The sequence below is a fragment of the Marasmius oreades genome, chromosome 3 (assembly GCF_018924745.1).
Source record: "Marasmius oreades isolate 03SP1 chromosome 3, whole genome shotgun sequence".
NCBI lineage: Eukaryota > Fungi > Basidiomycota > Agaricomycetes > Agaricales > Marasmiaceae > Marasmius > Marasmius oreades.
Window position 1 is genome coordinate 2,055,086 of NC_057325.1, and position 19,054 is coordinate 2,074,139.

Here is a 19,054-nt window from a genome sequence, read left to right on the forward strand (position 1 = left end):
CTCTCTCGTACACATAAGTGAGCATGCCATCTGAGTAGGACGCTCTAGACGAGTACAAGCGAATCGACAAAGAAGGTGTAAATGGTTTTAGACGGGAACATGAAAATAACGAGAGATTGAGAGAAGATGGTGCTTAGATGTCAAATAAGGAGTGCACTCCCCACTAGTACTATTCACAAATGAACTGTGTGGACAAAGATGTTAGCCACCTTTGCGGGATAGCGACAAAGTTAAAACATACCCAAAGCACAAGGTCTTTTAACGCGGCTGAGGAGGGGGCACATACCTTCTATCGTCTCTAGGATCAGGACGGTAATTGCTTGTATAACCACCGACGCTCCTCGCTGGACTCCTTGGTCTGTCATAAGATCCTGGATATTCGGGGCGTCTATACTCCGCTCTTTCCCCTGACGGTATAGGCCTTGAGTCATAATCAGGTGGATATCTGCCTGACACCGACAACGAAGTACTTTCTCTTGGTCTAGAGTATATCCCTGGACCACTAGGATATGAGTCATCCCGGGGCCGCTTCAGAGGAGGCCTGTCATCCAAAGTAGGATTCGCCGATCTTTTGGGGCTTGGGCTTCTCTGTCGGATACGAGCGGATGCCGCCAAAGCAACAGCAGACTGAGGGTGGCCGTGTGGGTTGGGAGTTCCCAAGTCGTACCTCGGTCTGTCATAGTACGAGCGACTGTCATAGCTGGGACGAGGATCACGGGTGGGAGATCTTGCTGGAGGGTATATATTTAATTGCGCTGATCGCCTACTATCGTGCTCGTCGCGAGTTTCCCATCCGAGTGCACTGCGAGAGGGCGGAGGAAGTAATGACGATGACGACGGCTGGGGTTCTCGTTCATAGCGCTCTCTATCAAGTGGAGGGTAAGCGGGCCGTGACGACTTCCAGTATACATCTTCCTCAGCTGTGGACCAGTCTTTCCTCCGGTCTCCATCACGACTATATTCATAAGGGGGATTGGGAGGATAGTCCCTAGGAGCTGGAGGTGGAGGTGGCATGCGCCGGTCACGATCATCGTAGGGTGTAGGAGGCTGATTAGGTGGAGACGGATACGTTCTTCCAACTGCATTAGAGAGGGGTCTTGGACGGTCCCGAGGCGAGTAACGTCCGTTGTACCGGTCTGAATACCTTGAATCCAAATCCATCCTCTCCCGATCCCTATCTTGGTCCAGATAGGTCTTTTCGTCAGGCATGTAACCATTCGTTCCAGGTGGAGGAACAGTACCAGAGTGCCTCTCCCTTGAAGGTTCCCTCAGTGGTACAGGCCTGTAATTATCATGTCGTCCATTGCTACGACCTTGAACGCTGGTGGCGGGTGAACTACCCCTCGCCACGGCAGACACAGAGCTAGACTTCACGTGGGAATTAAGGGACCCATTTCCACTTTCCCTGACCACAGAATCAGTGCGAGATGGATATCTACTGGAAGTGTTCACAGGCGTATCTGGAGATGTAGGTGCGTTGCTGTTGAAGTCGCGACTGAGCGATCGTCCACGTTCGTCAGGCGTAGGAGGTGCTAGTCCTGCTGAATTGGATGCAGGCATCCGCGGTGGGCCAGCAGCTTGTTCGGGACCGCTAAGGGTTCTGTCCCGGAGGTCACGACAGGTGGGTCGTTTCAAAGCATCAGAGCCAGTGACATTGGTATTTACACCACCGGGGCCCTGAGAAATTCTTTGTTCGAGAGTGGGTTGACGCCCTGGGGCCGAAGCAACAGAATTGGCGGAATTGTGTAGACTGCCAGATTGTTGAGACTGGGCTGGCCCTCCTCTCATGGAAGGCTGGCTTAGGCGTTCTTTCAGGGTTGGTACGCGAGTACTCATCCGTTCTTCGAGAGTGGGTGCACGAAGTTCCTCTGCAGCAGCCTGCAGTTGCGGAGACGGTATCGAAGGAGGTCTAGCAGTTCGATCTTCAACACTATTTCTGTGAGCAGGTCCTGAAGATAACACGGTCGTAGAGGACGAAGATAATGGATGCATCTGAGATGGGCTGCTGGTCACACGGGCGTCGGTAAGGGGAACTCTTGTATCAAAGGAAGGTCCATGATGATGATCTACGTACTCCCTGCGATCGTGGTTGCGGTCATCTGGTCGCTGATGTGGATAAAAATCACGTTCTCTGTCCTCCAGCCTCGAAGAGAAACGAACACTTTCGTCCAGAGGGCGCGGGTTGAGCCTGTCTCGTTCGTCTCGATGCCGTTCTTCCTCGTTTGGGTCATACCTGCGAAGCGAGTATGAGTCCAGTTCGTGTCGTCGAGCATCAGATAGTCTCCGTTCATCTTTGCCATAGCGTAAGTCGGAGTTGGACCGGTCACGGTCCCAGACCTCTCGCTCCCTCACTCTATCGTGCTCTCTTGGATCATGATATCGACCACGGCTGCCAGTAGAAGGAGGAATGGAACCATTGGATGGTGGTAATGTCACTGAGTCTTGTTGCATTAACTCCGTGGCACAAAAGTCGTCGGGATATGGTCTTTCGGCACCAGACCTTGGTTCGAAGTTATCATCAGGACGAGATATTCGGGCGGATAATGGGGCGGTGTCGTCCACGCTCGACTCCTGAATAGGCTCGTCGCCTAGAGTTTCATGTGAGTTCAGAGGTTTGACTTCGGCAGGATAATTTGAAGCCTTGAAACCAGAGAAGGCCGAACCAGAACCGGCAGATGGGCGAGTCTGAGATGCTTGCTCGTCCAAGATCTGAGAAGCCTGTCAGGGACGTTAGCGAGTGGAACTTGTCCTGAAGGTCACAGTGGCATACGCTGCTATAAGCGGCAGTGCCTGAGACTGCCTTACGCATCGAATCCTTGCTTTGGAGACGAGGGGGCCGAGTTGCAGCGTCGTCAGTAGAACCTGAAACCAATTGCGGTATTTGCTGACCAGAATCGATATCACCTAAGTAAAGCTGTGCCAATGCGATAGGATTTGGGACGGTGGTGTAGAGTTCATGTTGACCATTTTTTATTATTTGCTTGAGATTTTCAAGTTTCTCGAGGTCGGTTTCCCCTGGAGGAAGAGTGACATGGCTCTGGGTCATGTACTGGGCTTGCTTAGGTATGTTAGCCGGGAGATTATTGAAAGCAAAACCTGCGGAGATTGCGGGATTGAACGTATGAGGCATTGTGGTAGGAGTGAGGTCTTCGTTTTTGCTGTGGTTTGTAGAGAAGACGGTATCTGAATCACCTGTGAGAGTAGTGACTGTGCGTTCGCGGTGTTGATGAGGATTCCGCCCCTTGCGCTGTTTCTTGTTTTGCCGTGCTGACATGGGCGCCTTGTTTGTCATAACTCAGCCAAGCAATAGACTATCCAGCCAAAATCCTTGTGCGCACCTGTCCCCCTGGGTATAAATTTCCTTCCTCAAGTCCTTCAAAGCAGCGACTTTCTCTCTGGGAATCGTTTCAGTTGGTCGACGGAGACGGGTTGCCTTTGCGGTGCGTGGGCTTCAATGATCACATAAGCCGTACCCAGCTTGTGCTGCATGCATGTCGGTCGTTGTCAGTATGGACGTAGCTTGTCGATTGCTCATGAAGAGCTCGTTCCTTATAAAAAGGCAGGATTTGAGCTTTTATGCACATATGCAAAATGATGTAAAGCAGCGCCGTATTGAGTACAAGTCGGAAATAATAAACAAGCCACGACTTTCACCAACTCAAACTTGACCATGTCGCTAGCAAAGCTAACGTCAGTGTCCACACAAACTCTTTCACTACTTTTAGAACGGCAAAGAGGGCCATTTATCCCGGTGTCGAATGAAGATACAAACGAGAGCCCCTTGCACCTACCCCAAATCACGCGAAACATGGAACAACTCCGCAAGGGAATCCTTGAAATGGAGGAGAAGGAGGGTCGGAGTGAAGCCTCAAAGCTACTTCGAAGTCAGTACGATAGAATGAGAAGCATGCTTCCTGGTGTGGATGGCATTGAAAGGCGCGATTCTGTTCCGTATCCCCCCACACACTGACTGCAACAGTCCTTCGCAGTTTGGAGGCACCCGAAACCAGGACTGCACTGACATCACTAACATCTCCATCTACTTCATCTCTGGCGCCTTTACCACCCACTCCACCCCCGAAGAATGATAGATCCGACAGTGGTTTCATGCCGTACACAGACGACCCAGAAGCAAGATACGAGGATCCCGCATCCGTATTACAGACTCAACGCCAGATGATGGATGGTTCGTCACGATTTAGCGTATTTTTACTCTTTGTCTTTGGTTTCTAATGATATTCAAAGAGCAAGACCTACACCTCGACCGTCTCTCCAGCTCAATTAGTCGCCAGCATCATCTCTCGTTGCAAATCAATGATGAGCTGGACGTTCATACCGGATTACTCGAGGAACTCGACACAGAACTCGATAGAACAGAGGGAAGTCTGAGCAGTGCGCGAAGGAGATTAGATAGGGTTGCGCAAGGCGCGCGCAACAACGGTGAGCTCTGCATAATAGATTTTTTGGTCTCTCTCCACTCAACTGATCATTCATTCAAGGCTCTACTGTGACAATTGCAGTCCTAATATTACTCCTACTCATTCTCATCATCGTCTTCAAGACGTGAATTGCAAACTCGTCCAAGCTGTCTATTGCATTCATGCGTCGTACTATTTTACTTTCACGCCGAATTATAATTGCAACTATTTGACAAACTACTTGTCAGCTTTCATCCCGCGAAGTAAGATAGGGAGTATCAGCGCTTCAGCCCCAGCGTCTATGTTAATTGCAAGCAACTACTCTCCAAGAATCCTCCACACGGTACGTACAACTATATGACCATCATTTCTCCAATCCTTTCTCCTAGTTACGTCGTCCCTCGTGGCATCATCTACCACGCCCATCGCATGCCTTGCCTTCAATATTTCCGTGACGATGGGCTCAGTGAACTCGGGGTGGCCTTGCACAGTTAAAATTTGGATTTGTGTGGTGTCATGAGACGTCGGCGATTCCGAATCGAAGAACCGTACCATTCCTTGATTCATTGTGGTATCTGTGGATGCAAGGAGATGGAATTGGGATGGGATACAGGGAACGTAATCTCTGTGCATTTGTTGGATATTCTGTATATGAGGGTCAAATTTACGTAAAGGAAACCGAGAAAGAAAAACCCCGCCCAACTAAAGCTTGGGCAAACAAAATCGCCTTAATGCGGAGTGATCTCTCACTTACCAGCTCGTCGTCTTCCACATCGAATACTTCTTTTCCCAGCTGAGTTAGCTTTATGGGGGTCGGTCCAATCTCCCATCTGGCACCCGGTGTACGCTCGCATGTTCCACCAAGAGCCATGGCAATAATTTGGTGACCAAAACATACACCTTATGTACATCAGTAGGCCCGCAGTGAGAACAGCACTCCCATGATCCAAGTGTCAAACGCACCGATCAGCTTCAGTTGAGGATTTGGATTCGTTGACAGATCACCAAAACGTGCGATGTAAGAGACCAGCTTGGTTATCCAAGGAACATCGGAGTATGCACTTGCAGCTGTCATATCAAGAATCGTAAATTGCGGGTTTTGACTCAGAGACAGATACTCACCAGATCCAGTGAGCATAATCGCATCGTATTCCTTCAGTTTTGAATCGGTGGGATATTCCATCTTGTTCACGACATCATAGGGATCCAGAAGATACTCAGAGTCGGCGGGTCGTGTCTGATGGAGAAGAGCTTGAAAGATCCTAGTATAATCTCCATGGGTGGACAGAACTGAGGGAATTGGGGTGTCGCAAAGGAAAAGCGCTATCCTGACGACCCTAGGAGTCATGATCCTATAGCCTGAACTTTAGTCAGCCACATACACTGACAGTCTCGCAAAGCAAAGCACTATGTAAGAGAAGAGATTATTTGCGTCCAGGTGTTATACGTAGTTACACGAGTATTTCATGGCATCAAGATGGTCTACGTTGTGTGTTCTTTGCGGGAGGGTTTGGGGAGGGCAAATGAAGACCGCGAGCCTGCAGACTGCACATCAAAATCAACGGTAGTAGGATACCCATTCACGTATCGTGATTGTGTTGCAACGTGAAATGGGAGCGAGTCGGTGAGAGATGTAACGAAAGCTGGAATGTTGTTCTACTGAGTTCGCATACTCGCAAACGGGGCGACAAAAGAAAACAAGAAGTAGGTTACAATGGTAGCTAGCAGGAGAGAAGCGAGTAGCCTCATCTAGTACCAATCCCAAATGTGTCAAATGATTGAACACAGGTTTAGCCTAAGGATAAGTAAGTGGTTGAAGCTTTGTCACGTTGCTGATCCAGATTGTCGAAGCTCAACAGGAGGTGTGGAAGGGGGCGAGGAGGGTGCTTTGTCGACCGAAACTTCATGTGTGCGTCGAGTGGTCTTCGCTGGTTGAACACTTCCCCAGTTCGATAACGATGGAAATGTAAATTCCAGGATGGAATCAGCGGGTAGATTTCCTGCTTCTTTGGCAACCTTCTCGCTCTCCTTCATCATCTCCACCCCAGCTTCATCCAATCGTTCACGCTCCGATCTTCCCTCCGATATACGACTCGCGGACCCCATTCTTATAGCCTCTGGACGCTTCAAAATTGCATCAGCGAGCATGCCATTCAACGGATCGCCTTCGTCATCGTATGAAGGCCCTTCGTCCCCGTTACTCAAACCGCTTCCATAGCACGTGTTCGGGAGCCCGTACATCCTGTGACCTGAGGATGGTATCAGACCGTCACCAACTTCCCGATCACCGTCACTGATGGCTGCCGTGTAATATTCTGAGAAACGAGATGGAGGCTGGGCTGATTGTACGAAAGAGCCTTTAGTCCTCCCTCTACTGCTGTCCCTGACTTGCTCCATGCTCAAACCCAACATCTCCAAAGGACTGTAATTCTGGGGTGTCATGGGAGGTAATGATTCGGATATAAGAGTTTTGGAAAGTTGGTCACTCCGTGGGGAGTGATGAGACCTAGACCTCGACGATGGAGTTGAAGGTAGTGATGAGGACGGCGAAGATGAACAGTCCGACGGGTCTCCCTTACACAGCGTCAAGGAGCTTACATCAAAAGTTGTGGGAGATGGGGCCCGGGAAGTGATAGATTGGAAAGTGTCAGATGACCTTGGAATTGATATTTCTCCGGTATTATTGAGGGTCGTGTTGTGCAATACTTCGCCTCCTTCGTCCTTGGTGGAAACCCGGTCCCTCTTGTCCTTGAGGTTTGCGCTACCCTTCGCTTTGCTCTGTGCCTTACTGATCCCACTTCCTGGCTCGAAAAACGGGGTCGCGTGAGCGGGAGCTAACGGCACTGTGGGACAGATAGACCCATGGAACAACGGACCTGGATTATATTCAACTGGATTGAAGTTCAAGAGACTGTTAGCTGTCGTAGCCGCATAGCCTAAGGGAGGAAACACAAAAGACGATTGTGGAGGTACAGGGGAATTAAGCGAGTTGGGTGCGGATGCAGGAGAAAGAGGTTGTACTTGTGGTAAACCTGAGCTGAAGGGAATGTTGATGGAAGACTGTCGAGCTGGACTCTCTTGGGTGAATACCGACCCCCCTGGTTCCATCGTATACGAGTTCGCGTATGCTTGGAGGTGCGTATGTGAACGGGAAGACGGAAGTGTAGAGACTGTCCCGGAAGGAGATGGTAAAGACGTTATAAGCGTGGTAGATACTGGAGTCGGGTGAGACTGATCGTTCGTGGGATTTCCTAAGCTGGGCGGCTGAGATGTTTCGGAATTAGTTGATAATGGATGCTGCTCAGTTGAACTAAGGCCTGAAATCGACATTGGAATTGAGGGGGTTGCAGCACTGGGGCTATGTATTGGATGTATCTGATTGGGATATGAACCTAGAGGCTGGTGTAGTTGTTGCCCAGGTGCTTGCATGGTGGCGACGAAAGAGGCGTAGGAATGGAGCTGATGAGAAAGGTAGTTCATATGAGCGTGATACTGGAATAGAGTATGAATGATCAATGTTGCATGTTAAATTACCCATGACTAACCTCGCTTTCCCTGCTCTTAGCAAGCTGAGCTTCCCATTTTAATCTTTCGATCTCCTGACGTGTTTTCTCTTCACGCAAACGTGCTGCTTCCAGAGCGCCACGAAGAGAAGCCAGTTGAGTTTGTGTAGATAGTGGTGGCAGTTGTGGCTGACCTAAATCAGCTGGGGTGGATGTAGCCCCATGGGTAGAGGAAGATGCTGCAGGTGCCTGAGAATCTCCGACCCAGTTGGTATTCCGAGCAAGCGACTTGTTTCTCTTTCGCCCACGTTTCAGGCTCGTCGGAGGAGGGTCGTTACCCCTCCTTGGGTCAGTTGCACCATCTTCCGTAGATTCGTTATCGTGGGCAGATTCTGCAACATGTGTCGATGCGGGTATTGAAGATGGACCTTCCCCTCTATCCATGCCATACCTAATAGATGGGAGAGGAAGAGAGCGTGAGGGTGACAATGAAGGTGGTGTCTTGATATGACGGGGCTGTGTTGAATGACTGTGTCTAGCTTTAATGATTGAATAATTCGGTTCCTCGTCGTGGTGCGTGTTTGTAGCGGAAAAACCGGAGAAATCTGTTAAGTTAGTGACGGACAATGTCGTGGGAGGAACCGGTGATTGAGAGAAATCGTTCATTTGAGGTGAGGACGAAGACATAATCCTACTCGGTGATGCATCTTCAAGTTCGTGCTCGTGTTCAGTCTCAACTCGAGACGAGATAGATTTGAAGGAAGATACAGAGGCATCTCGGTAGTCATGATCTGAGGAAGGATCGAAATCACGCGAAGGAGAATAAGAAGGGTGTCGCGGAGCAGGTGAGGTAGCATGGAGGGAGATTGATTCAATGAGCTTGTTTAGTTCTTTAGCTTTCTTTCCACCTTTCATCAGTTCCTTTATAGGATCCTTTCCTCGTCGACGACGTTCTTTTGTCCGGATAGGCTTCACGTTCCCAGCTTCATTCTCTGTAGCACCAGCGTTACCTGCAGGGAATGAATTCAGACTAGGTCATCAGCGGGTAAGAGGCTGTAATCCTGACAATTTTCATCGGACTTGAACGATTCTGCGCGTGTATAATCTGCAAGGAAGAAGTTACGCATCAGGACACATGAATACTGGCAACGAGGGGTAGCGCAACAGACCGTGCTTATGATGATTACGCCAAAGAACTGTTGAAGCAGCAAGAACGAGAGTGGCGACGGTGATGGCGACGATGACAGGGGGTTTCTGGGTTGCAGGATCGTCGCGACCGTGATTCATGGCAGTGAGTTCGTGGAGGACCCGTCAAGATGACGGTCTGAAGTTAATGGACACCAGGCACGCATCCTTTGCCTTTTTGAACATTCCACCACGCTTGGTAGGCACGTGGTCACTACCGTTTTGGGTAACTAATTTCAACAAGCTGATAACAAGCTGATATGTTCCATCCATTGCAATACTCCTGTAACTTGTTGTCGTCTCTTATGCCAGCAATGGACATAACTTCGGTTTCTAGTAGGCCTTGACTGGCAGAATCATTCCGAACATCATTGGGCTCTCCTCGGTGGCAGCTGGGCTTTCCTAGTGGTTTCTTGTTCCTCCTTTTTGACTAGATTTTTCCGGGTCAACAAATAATACGCGAGGTATGCCCCTAGTATACCACGCTTTTACTCCGCGCGAACCAGTTATAGACCTCCCAACTGATGATGATTTGGACCGCACGTACGAACCCGTCCCGGCTCTTCTCATGCACATGGGCGATCTGAAGTCGATGGGAAAGTGAGGCATTGTGTTTTTCACATCTAGATCTCGCAATGGTAGAGCGGTATGAAAGGGAGCATTCTAATACGAATCACAATCCATTTATTCCTACCACAAGGTTTCAAGAAAAACATTTGTCCTATAACACCACCTACCACCGTCCACGATTCTGATTAATTGCAATTGAGTGTACTCAATACAATACTGTAGGGGTGTTTATGGAGAGTTGAAGGAAGTTATTCTGATTGATTGCAGTCGAGTGTACTCAATACACTACTGTAGGGGTGTTTATGGAGAGTTGAAGGAATCTTCCTTCGGGACTAATATTTCAACGGCCCGAATGAAGGGCGTCACACTATACTCCTTGGTCCTCAATTTCTACATTCGTGCATGTATTACTTTGCATAAATTGGAAACCGCTATGCACTTATGATAGATAGCGACCAAGATTACGAATGGAGTAGATGCGGAAGGAGGTTGGCAAAGTATCGGGATTGGGCTGAGCACATCCTCCAAGGGATTCTAGACGTGAGCGAGCACTCAAATACTTTTACCTGACGGAATGACGGATTGCAGAGGATGACCGGAAGTATTGACCATGTAGTGCGGCGTCGGTATTGGGATCTTCATTGAAACAAGAGGATAGTTACGCCGTGTATTCAATTCGGCCTGCCACTAGTTCGTTCATCTTTTGTGTACAGATGGCACTCAATTACACGGGAACCTCCTCGATGGTGTTAAGTATAAGCATACTTGAGGAATCAAATCATTATCATACATCCTTAATATTGACATGTCCTTACAATGCATGAAAACTTCAAATAAGATGAATATGTTCAATTCCGTCAGGTGAGAACTGGACAAGTTGGGATGATCAGGAAAGTCCCTATGTTTCGTTCTTCTGGGCAGCCAGCATTCGCCTAGAATCTCCGTCAGTCCTTGGATAAGGGTGAGCAAGACGTATAAACTTACTGTCTTGCAGCTAATATCATTTTGGCCTTTCTTTCTTTCAAACTAGCCTCCCTCTTCTCTGGCGTATCCTCCCAAACCGACCGCCCACCAATCTCCGAATCCGGAATCGGCTCTGTGTTTGCGTCCACAAGATGTTGTAGGTCAAAGCGTTCAATGAGATTCTCCTTTGCTTTGAGAAGGACCGGGGCATTATTGGTGTTTGCGGGAGAACGAGGACGTGTGGGTTCTCGGGAATAAAGCTGGTAATACGATGGGGGTGGCTGCGTAGCCCTGTATCTTAGTTTGGGAGTTCATAGACTCGGGGGCGGGAAACGTACTGCATCCAAGTATCCCCGTTCCAGTATTCTGTTCGTCGTAAGTTCAACGCTGCCTGTTCGTAGAAGGTCGTAGCGAATGTTGTCTCTAATATGAAAAGAAATAATCAGAATCTCCCAATGAGCAGGAACGATACACCTTACAATGGGATATCTGGGAACATGTTTGAAATTGTATCTAGCTGGACAAGGTCGACATGTCGGTGAAAGGTCAAGACAAGCGGTAATTGTTGCCTACCATCTCTTGTGATACATTTTTCGGTCTGAAACCAAGGGTGTCTGCTGCAGTACGATCTGTGTTGCTCCCTGAGAGGTTTTTGTGATAAGTTCGTTTTGGACCAGAGATCGCATTATATACGACGTGCCCGAAGTTGCCCACCGAAATATGAATATGATGACAACAAAAGCAACTATGACGTTGATGATTTCCGCCATGTGTTTATGAAGCGATGATGAAGCTAGAGAGAAAGTCTTTGAGGCAAGAACACAGAACTCGGGAGGTAAGGTTAGCGTATTATATAAGCAACTATTTATTACGTTGGGCTACCGTCAGTCTGTATATCCGTATACCACAAGATATTACAAGGAACTGAACGTCCCCATTTCTCTGTAGATACCGTCGAATCATCTCTACTAGTAACACTTCCCAATGGTCTACCAGTGACGGTCACTGGCCCACGCCACACACAAGGGACCCTGCCGCCGATAGTCACTGGCCATGGTGCGCATTATGTATGATTCATGATTCATCACTGAAACTCTGGTAATAGAGCCCCCGCGTTCTTTTTCCTGCAATGAAATCAAGACGAGTTTTTCACGCTACTGAGGCGCACAACCAGCGGAAGAAGCGAGATATTCTCGCTGGAGGCGTAGTACTGCACGCAGTTTAGATAAACTCGAAACCTACAGAAAGTGTAAGTGAGACGTTTCTTCGCAAAGAGATATCCGTAGCCACCAGTGGTCGAAATTTGTCTCGAATTTGCTGAGGAAATCCCATCTCTTCTTCATATCAGGATCTTGGTCGGGGGCGCCTATGACCGCCAGAGCTGAGTTGGCCGATTTATTGAATGAAGATGTGTACAGCGCGAAGGTCGAACAAGTCACGATCAACTTTGAATATGCCTGTACATCGTGAGAAATCCAGTGAACAACAAATTACAGCTGACGACGTCACCTCAAGTAACTTCCGGCTCGTCAACATACACTCTTTCAAGCAAGTGTCCAAAAAGTCTACGTGATCCCTCAGTAACTGATCAACGGTTGTGACTTTGTCCAACTTTGCCTCCAAAGTCCTCCAGTTCGGTTCAAGGACTTCGGACGTCGCAAAGGAGAGTATTTGCTGCACAAACGACAGCATCTTCGCGCGGAGCAAAAACACCCTCAGTCGCCATTTGTTGAAATCTGTGTGAACATCAACTAACTTTCTCCAGGATCCAGCTTTCTGCTCAATCCACATAGTCGCAAGAGATTGCTCTACATGCTTGAGATGAAGAAGGAAGCGGAAAAGAAACTGGTAACGAAGGATTGTTTTTCGGGAAATGACTAGTGACAGTGGGAACTTCACATTATAGTCCAGTGTCAGAGAATCGATAGCTATGGAGAAGCTATCAAGATCGTACTAGACGTGAGATCGAGAACTCTCACCTAAAACCGGTTTTTTGTCATCCTTCCCTTTCTCTTTTTTCGGATCCTCTTGTATATGTACGGGATTCGTTTCATCGACATTCTCCATGCCTTTGACGTTTATTATCTTGAGCAGCCATTCGTAAAGGCCACTACTCGCCATGGTCACCTTCAGGTCGTCTCTAAACGTGATGTCTTCCCCGTGCGAGTCAGTGTTGAGAGTGAGGTCCAGTAGACTCTGGAGTTTTATAATCGATACAGACTTTGCGGACTTGCGCAATTCGCCATAGGAAAGGTCCAGGAAGTGCGTGAGGAAGAATGACTGGGAAAGGAAGAAATAACGCTTCAAAGATCGCAATCTTGGAATTAACTGCTGATCCTTGAGAAGAAGCTGCAGAAGTGTTTGATTTGCGTGCGTGTACGCATCTTGTAGAAATAAATAGAACCTTCGAAAAACAGGCTGGAGTCAGACGAGGACAGGGTCAGTAGGGATGCAAATAGTATTGACCTTTCGTCGTCCATGGAAGATTTGTCGTCGCCCACAGAACTCCTTTCTCGATTGATATCGATTCCGCACTCTCTTATGACATTCAGGTACTTCCCTGCCAGTAAGATTTTATGCTTCCAGGACTCTAGAAGAGGAGGTATACATGCACCACCTGGTAACCGACCTCCAACGGCTCTTCGCGGTGGAATGCCTGCCTGGTGCCTTTTAGAATTCGAGGAGGTAGAGCCGTCCCTTAGCTTTGAACTGCGATTCAGGAACCTGTAGAAAACGTTGACATGTACATACCGTGTAACGTCTTTCCCAGTACTCATCAGTGTAATCCAGCTCCAAAATCCCCCTATTAATGAACTTGCTCTCCTTCACCAACAGTTCTTCATAAGGATCCACCAATCTCCCGGTGGTAACCCAACCTTTAAGCATGTTAACATAAGGTGTTCCGGCATCTCTTAACAATTGCCCATAAAGCATATTTGCGGTGGGATCTCCAGACATGCTGAGCTTCCTCTCGTAAATGATCGCAAGGACTTCCCCGCCTTTCACTTTGATTCCACTATCCCCTGTCAGACGACCGTTCCTGTCCGCTAAGACAGCTTTGAGCTTGGATTTGCCGATGCCTAGCGCCTCATTCCTGGCTTCCTCCTCTGCATCGAAACTGCTCTCGCTCTCCGAGGACGAGTCCTCTTCGGGGGGATTATCTGCAGAACCAAGTTCGAGAACGAGGCTGTATATCAGTGATAGTGTGTGAACGGTAGGATGTACGTAAAACCAAAGTCTTTGCAGAGAGAACTGGGGGAAAGTGTTGAAAGCATGCTCGAGTTGGGACAGAAGAGTTTGATAATCCTGTGGAGGAATCAACAGCCGCATATTCAACAAAGTTGGGTTTACCTTGAGCATGCCACGTATCGATGCGCAGAGTGCGTGGTTCACAAGACCAAAGTCCAGGTGGCTGCGCTGTTCAATGAAAGATGATATAGCGGTGTAGTACGTTCCGAGAGGCAGCACTCTTTCAACCAGATCACACAGAGAAGGGTCTGTGAAGTGTAAGTGAGATGTTGTCGAGATAAAGGAAACGTGCATACCGAGATGCTGCGAAACCACAAATCGTACTCCACGCAACGGGTCAGTCTCCAACGAATAGTTTGGATGAAAAGTGATGTAGTTCCCCTCGATTCCCTACGATGGAGAGCAGTATTAATATGCTGGTGCAGGGGCCGGCAGTTTAGCCGCACACACCATGAGCACGTATAATAAATCTTCCAAGACCATCGCCTCTTGGATATCGAGCGGAACATGTTCAACAGATTCCTGTTTCGCCTTTCCCTTCGCTTTGGGCCTCGCAGTCCCAGAGATTACGCGTGAATTGAGAGGGGCTTTGACAAACGACGTTTCGGCTATAAAGGATGGTTCGTCTCTCGCTAAAAAAATAAAGAATGCAGATGTAGATCGCGATGCACTAGGATCCTGAAGACGTACTATCTCGATTCGAGCGCACAATATGGTCTTTTACATCCGAACCCTGATCATGTTCTGCACCTGGAGCTTTATGTTCCCAGGTAGCTCCCGGATTCTAGACGTTGCCCGATTGGTAATATTCTTGGTGGGGAAGAAAAAGATTGGACGCGTGCCTTAACTTGATGCTGTTGGCGATGGTTGGCCTTTGACCTTCTTGATGACGAGGCAACATGGCTGGGTGTATACGATTCCATGAATGATGCAGGCTGAGGTAGCACTGTCCTAAGGACTTGTCCAATCATGTGATGGGACGTCACGCCATGCTTCTGGCCATTCAAAGACTGAAGCGAGGACGAGAAGTACTAGTATTCCATACACCATATATATCTTGCCTACTACTCAAGGACGGTTCGTCGTCAACAGCAGCCGCTGGTTGGTCTGGCGCTGGGTAGTTGCGACTCGGAGTCATTTGTGCGTCTATTCATATGGTAGACGTAAAGTAACCTGCTGATGACAGCCCTTCTCCACATCCTCACAGTGGGAATCCGTCCCTCATTGCCTCATAAATGGAAGGCCGTTCTGTTGAAAAACAACCCTTAGAGAGCAAATCAGCGGAATCTGTCAACATGTTGAACCTACGATTGCTTACCGTTGCAGGCGTTATAGCATACTTTGGCGTTCGATACGTTCAAGGTCAAGTTCGAACAGACCTTGCACAGAGTTTGCAGATGATTCCCCAGGCTGTGGTGAGTCACCAATATCATGGCAAGAAGAAACTCTTTCTCAACGTCGTACAACGGAGCTCTAGTTCGTCGAACCTCGTTCCTTTGCTGTGATGGGAGAAAATGCCACCTTCCGAATGGATGCTTTCAATAACAATACCTTCTTCAACCCAACTTCCACACCGTCTCCGTTCTTCCAAGTTTTGGATCGATCTTTTCTCTCCGTTCTGGGAGAAAATGCCACCATACATGCAATTGCCAGGAATGACACGTTCGCCTTTGCCCATGAAGCCCCGATTTACAACCCTGCAACGGACGAGGTTTTCTTTGGTAGCAATGATGGCGGTGCATTGGGAATGAGTGATCTCAACCATAGCAATGTAGTCAGCAAAATCAGCATGGCCGCGGTGGAAAAAGCATTGGCAGAGAATGCATCTGATGTTAATATCCCTATCACTACTGTGGGTACTTCACGGCAACCCTCAGGATTCAAGCGGTTAACATTACCTGTTTTTCAGCTCGATCTGCCTGCGTCAATTCAAGTGCGTGTCTGTCTTACCCAGTCAGTTTATAGACGTAAAACTCATAGTGCCTGCCAGATGACAAACGGTGGCACCGGACCATTCAAGTCCTCCTTAGTTCTTATCACTTCCGGAAGAGGTCCCAGACCTCCGTCGATTGCTTTGGTCAATCCGCTCCCACCAAACAACGTCACCGTTCTCCTGGACAATTACTATGGTCGCCAATTCAATTCACTCAATGACATCAAAGTACATCCAAATGGAAAACTATTTTTCACTGACGTGACGTCCGTGTCATATTCGAATTGGGTGTGAATCTACTCATGCGTGAGGCCATATCTAGATACGGATTCCTCAATGAGTTTCGCCCTGCACCCCTGATGCCGAACCAGGTGTATCGGTTTGACCCCGATACCGGTGTGGTGCGTGTGGTTGCCGATGGATTTGACAAATGCAATGGCATCGCTTTCACCGCAGACGGAAATACTGCCTATATGTGGGTGATTATTCTTATAGTAGCTGCCTCACTCACTGGTCCTGACGTAGAACAGACACCGGATCGACTTCTGGCAAGTTTGGAAATAACCAAACCGCGCCCTCCACCATGTATGTCGCTGTCCATATTCTTCTGTGATCTTTACTTATCACGATTATAGTTACGCATTTGACGTCGACCCCAAAACCAACGCTTTCAAAAACCGCCGTGTCCTCGCTTACATCGACGCTGGTGTTCCTGATGGCATTCAAGTTGACACTGAGGGAAATGTCTACAGCGGAACCGGTGACGGGGTACAAGTAAGCCATGATGTAACTTAGACTAAGATCACTAATTTTATGGACAACATTCACAGGTGTGGAATCCCTCGGGTGACTTGTTAGGAAAGTTTTTCGTCGGTACAACGTCTGCTAACATGGTATTCGCTGGAGATGGTCGACTCGTCATACTCGCCGAAACAAAGATTTTCTTGGCCAAAATTGCCGCAAAGGGCTTTCCTTTAGGAGGTCATTGATACGACGAGAGTTCCGCAGTTCCTTTGTAGTTTCCCACCAGTTTTCACCTGCCGCTTTACTAGCCGGCCTATTCCTGATGTGCTCGCTTTGCTCCTCGTCAAACACTTATACAAATAATCACATCTCCCAGAAAAACCATCTCGCTGATGGAACTGCTTGATTATTATGCAACAGAATAAGGAATATCATTCAACATACCTTATAGGGATTATCCAGGAGCGAGAATTCTCGCAATGTGTGGAGACTACACCTTAGAAAACTTTATTGTAGCCACACACCCTCAGTTTTGGCGGACACGTGCTACTTTCACACACATCCCACCAGCGAAAAATGCTTAAGTCGTGCCGCTCAGTCATTATCAAGGGACTTGCGTGTATGTAGACACGAAGTATATATCAGAATTTGTGATTATTTCATTTTCATGACTTTAGACTGTATTAAAATGATACCGTCAGAGTAAAAACTTCAAATTTCCAGGTATATTCCCCACAAACACTCTCCAAACCACCCTCTGTCACCTAAGCCTCCTAATACATAGATATGTCAAAAGGTCTCACCCAAAACTTTGTTTTAATGGTATATGTCATATCCCACACAAAACTAAGAATTTAAAGAGGAGTTTCAACAAGATTTATCTATAAGTATACTACATGTCAGGAACACCAACCTGAGGGCTGACTCCCAAGTGCAGTGGTGAGGGATGACATATTCACCATAAAACAAAGTTTCAGGTGAGTCATTTGGGCATATCTATGTACTAGGAGACTTAAGTACCAGAGGGTGGTTTGGAGAGTGTTTGTGGGGACTATACCTGGAAATTTGAAGTTTTTACTCTGACGGTATCATTTTAATACAGTCTAAAGTCATGAAAATGAAAATAATCACAAATTCTGATATATACTTCGTGTCCACATACACGCAAGTCCCTTGGTAATGACTGAACGGCGCGACTTGTGCGTTTTTCGCTGGTGGGAGGCGTGTGAAAGTAGCACGTGTCCGCCAAAACTGAGCTCGAAATAATTTTTCGCTTTTCTGGTGTGTTTGTGGCTACAATAGGGTACGTCAAAGTGTTTAATTGAGATTTAATTCAACTTTGATTCGATTTTATCATCTCGAATTAAACCCGAATCAAGCGTGAATTTTTTTCGAATCAACTTTGACACCCCGCTGATTCAAGGTTGATTCAAGGCTTGATTCAGCACGTTCGATTCGGGCCGCCTGCCACTTGCCTGTCGGATCTTAAATTTTATCAGAGCATGTGATTACTCTTGGCGCCGATTGAACGCCGATACTGATCGATGTGTTGAATTGCGAAGTCCGAAAGGCAAGCGGCAGGCGGCCCGAATCGAACGTGCTGAATCAAGCCTTGAATCAACCTTGAATCAGCGGGGTGTCAAAGTTGATTCGAAAAAATTCACGCTTGATTCGAGTTTAATTCGAGATGATAAAATCGAATCAAAGTTGAATTAAATCTCAATTAAACACCAATTCTTCTACTTTGACGTACCCTAATGAAAACTTTCCACCCCGAGTCACCACCCGACCATTGTTCAGGACTCAGGAGGTGCAAAAAAATTCCCCGGAACGTAAAAGTCAACTGAGTTTATCTGCTTAGAACGTGCAACCTCCAGTGACCGCCGCCGCCAGTTTTTCGGTGCTTTCAGTTATATGCATAGTACTTCCTTATGCATGGATTCGTGTGCCGTGTGGCTTCAACGAGACTTGATTGAATTTCAAGCAAATGACACCACCATAGACTCTAACCAAATGATCTCGTCTGTACTGGTTGAAAAGCTGTGTTCGCGAGGATAGTAGGCTTTGGTAGCTTTATAGGAACCCGATGACTTATGAGCAACCACGAATGTCTCTTTTAGGCCCAAACTGTCATTACTGTTACATATAGGACGTACAATATTGTTGAGGCGTCGAAGAAATAACTCGAAACTGCCCAGCCAAAGGTATGATCCGTTGTCCAACTTGTTGGGATGAACTTCACATTGTACGCAAGAAAGTTCGGGATTTCCCCAGCAATCACTTCATGAATTCTCTTGGGGTGGCTTTCACGTCTAGCAGAGTCGATTTCCTTCTGATGTAGAGCTGGGGTACGTGACCTGGTCATTGTTGACAATGGACCTGGTAAGGTTTTGGAGGATATGTCAGTCGGTCGGAATCCGAATCTTGCAAAATGTTCACTGCAGGTGAAGAAGAAACCAAAAGGAAAACTTGGAAGTAATAGACTATAC

At 47.6% G+C, this 19,054-nt stretch overlaps 7 protein-coding genes across 7 annotated transcripts; 2 read left to right on the forward strand and 5 right to left on the reverse strand.

Annotated features, from left to right (window-relative positions):
• Positions 1 to 258: 258 nt before the first annotated feature.
• E1B28_005953 (uncharacterized protein) lies at positions 259 to 3,292 on the reverse strand (the record flags this gene model as incomplete). Its single annotated transcript, XM_043150556.1, has 2 exons — positions 259 to 2,718; positions 2,771 to 3,292. The coding sequence occupies 2 exons, from the start codon at positions 3,290 to 3,292 to the stop codon at positions 259 to 261; spliced, it is 2,982 nt and encodes a 993-aa protein (XP_043011644.1).
• A 364-nt stretch (positions 3,293 to 3,656) lies between these two features.
• On the forward strand, positions 3,657 to 4,674 carry E1B28_005954 (uncharacterized protein). The gene is made up of 4 exons (XM_043150557.1): positions 3,657 to 3,936; positions 3,990 to 4,186; positions 4,246 to 4,440; positions 4,500 to 4,674. The coding sequence occupies exons 1-4, from the start codon at positions 3,671 to 3,673 to the stop codon at positions 4,565 to 4,567; spliced, it is 726 nt and encodes a 241-aa protein (XP_043011645.1). The 5' UTR covers positions 3,657 to 3,670; the 3' UTR covers positions 4,568 to 4,674.
• Positions 4,675 to 4,736: 62 nt separating this feature from the next.
• On the reverse strand, positions 4,737 to 5,766 carry E1B28_005955 (uncharacterized protein; the record flags this gene model as incomplete). The annotated part of the gene is made up of 4 exons (XM_043150558.1): positions 4,737 to 5,063; positions 5,173 to 5,318; positions 5,382 to 5,486; positions 5,541 to 5,766. The coding sequence occupies 4 exons, from the start codon at positions 5,764 to 5,766 to the stop codon at positions 4,737 to 4,739; spliced, it is 804 nt and encodes a 267-aa protein (XP_043011646.1).
• Positions 5,767 to 6,242: 476 nt separating this feature from the next.
• E1B28_005956 (uncharacterized protein) lies at positions 6,243 to 9,208 on the reverse strand (the record flags this gene model as incomplete). The annotated part of the gene is made up of 5 exons (XM_043150559.1): positions 6,243 to 7,219; positions 7,295 to 7,910; positions 7,964 to 8,931; positions 8,988 to 9,026; positions 9,091 to 9,208. The coding sequence occupies 5 exons, from the start codon at positions 9,206 to 9,208 to the stop codon at positions 6,243 to 6,245; spliced, it is 2,718 nt and encodes a 905-aa protein (XP_043011647.1).
• Positions 9,209 to 10,574: 1,366 nt separating this feature from the next.
• E1B28_005957 (uncharacterized protein) lies at positions 10,575 to 11,409 on the reverse strand (the record flags this gene model as incomplete). The annotated part of the gene is made up of 6 exons (XM_043150560.1): positions 10,575 to 10,608; positions 10,661 to 10,920; positions 10,978 to 11,062; positions 11,119 to 11,156; positions 11,213 to 11,280; positions 11,340 to 11,409. The coding sequence occupies 6 exons, from the start codon at positions 11,407 to 11,409 to the stop codon at positions 10,575 to 10,577; spliced, it is 555 nt and encodes a 184-aa protein (XP_043011648.1).
• A 468-nt stretch (positions 11,410 to 11,877) lies between these two features.
• Positions 11,878 to 14,811, reverse strand: E1B28_005958 (uncharacterized protein; the record flags this gene model as incomplete). The annotated part of the gene is made up of 10 exons (XM_043150561.1): positions 11,878 to 12,096; positions 12,149 to 12,567; positions 12,619 to 13,043; positions 13,106 to 13,341; positions 13,391 to 13,945; positions 13,991 to 14,136; positions 14,185 to 14,278; positions 14,339 to 14,520; positions 14,579 to 14,672; positions 14,731 to 14,811. The coding sequence occupies 10 exons, from the start codon at positions 14,809 to 14,811 to the stop codon at positions 11,878 to 11,880; spliced, it is 2,451 nt and encodes an 816-aa protein (XP_043011649.1).
• A 75-nt stretch (positions 14,812 to 14,886) lies between these two features.
• On the forward strand, positions 14,887 to 17,008 carry E1B28_005959 (uncharacterized protein). Its single transcript, XM_043150562.1, has 9 exons — positions 14,887 to 15,028; positions 15,096 to 15,303; positions 15,366 to 15,740; positions 15,798 to 15,821; positions 15,879 to 16,087; positions 16,144 to 16,296; positions 16,347 to 16,406; positions 16,457 to 16,595; positions 16,652 to 17,008. Exons 2-9 carry the CDS (start codon positions 15,124 to 15,126, stop codon positions 16,808 to 16,810), a joined length of 1,299 nt encoding a protein of 432 aa, XP_043011650.1. The 5' UTR covers positions 14,887 to 15,028; positions 15,096 to 15,123; the 3' UTR covers positions 16,811 to 17,008.
• Positions 17,009 to 19,054: the final 2,046 nt, after the last annotated feature.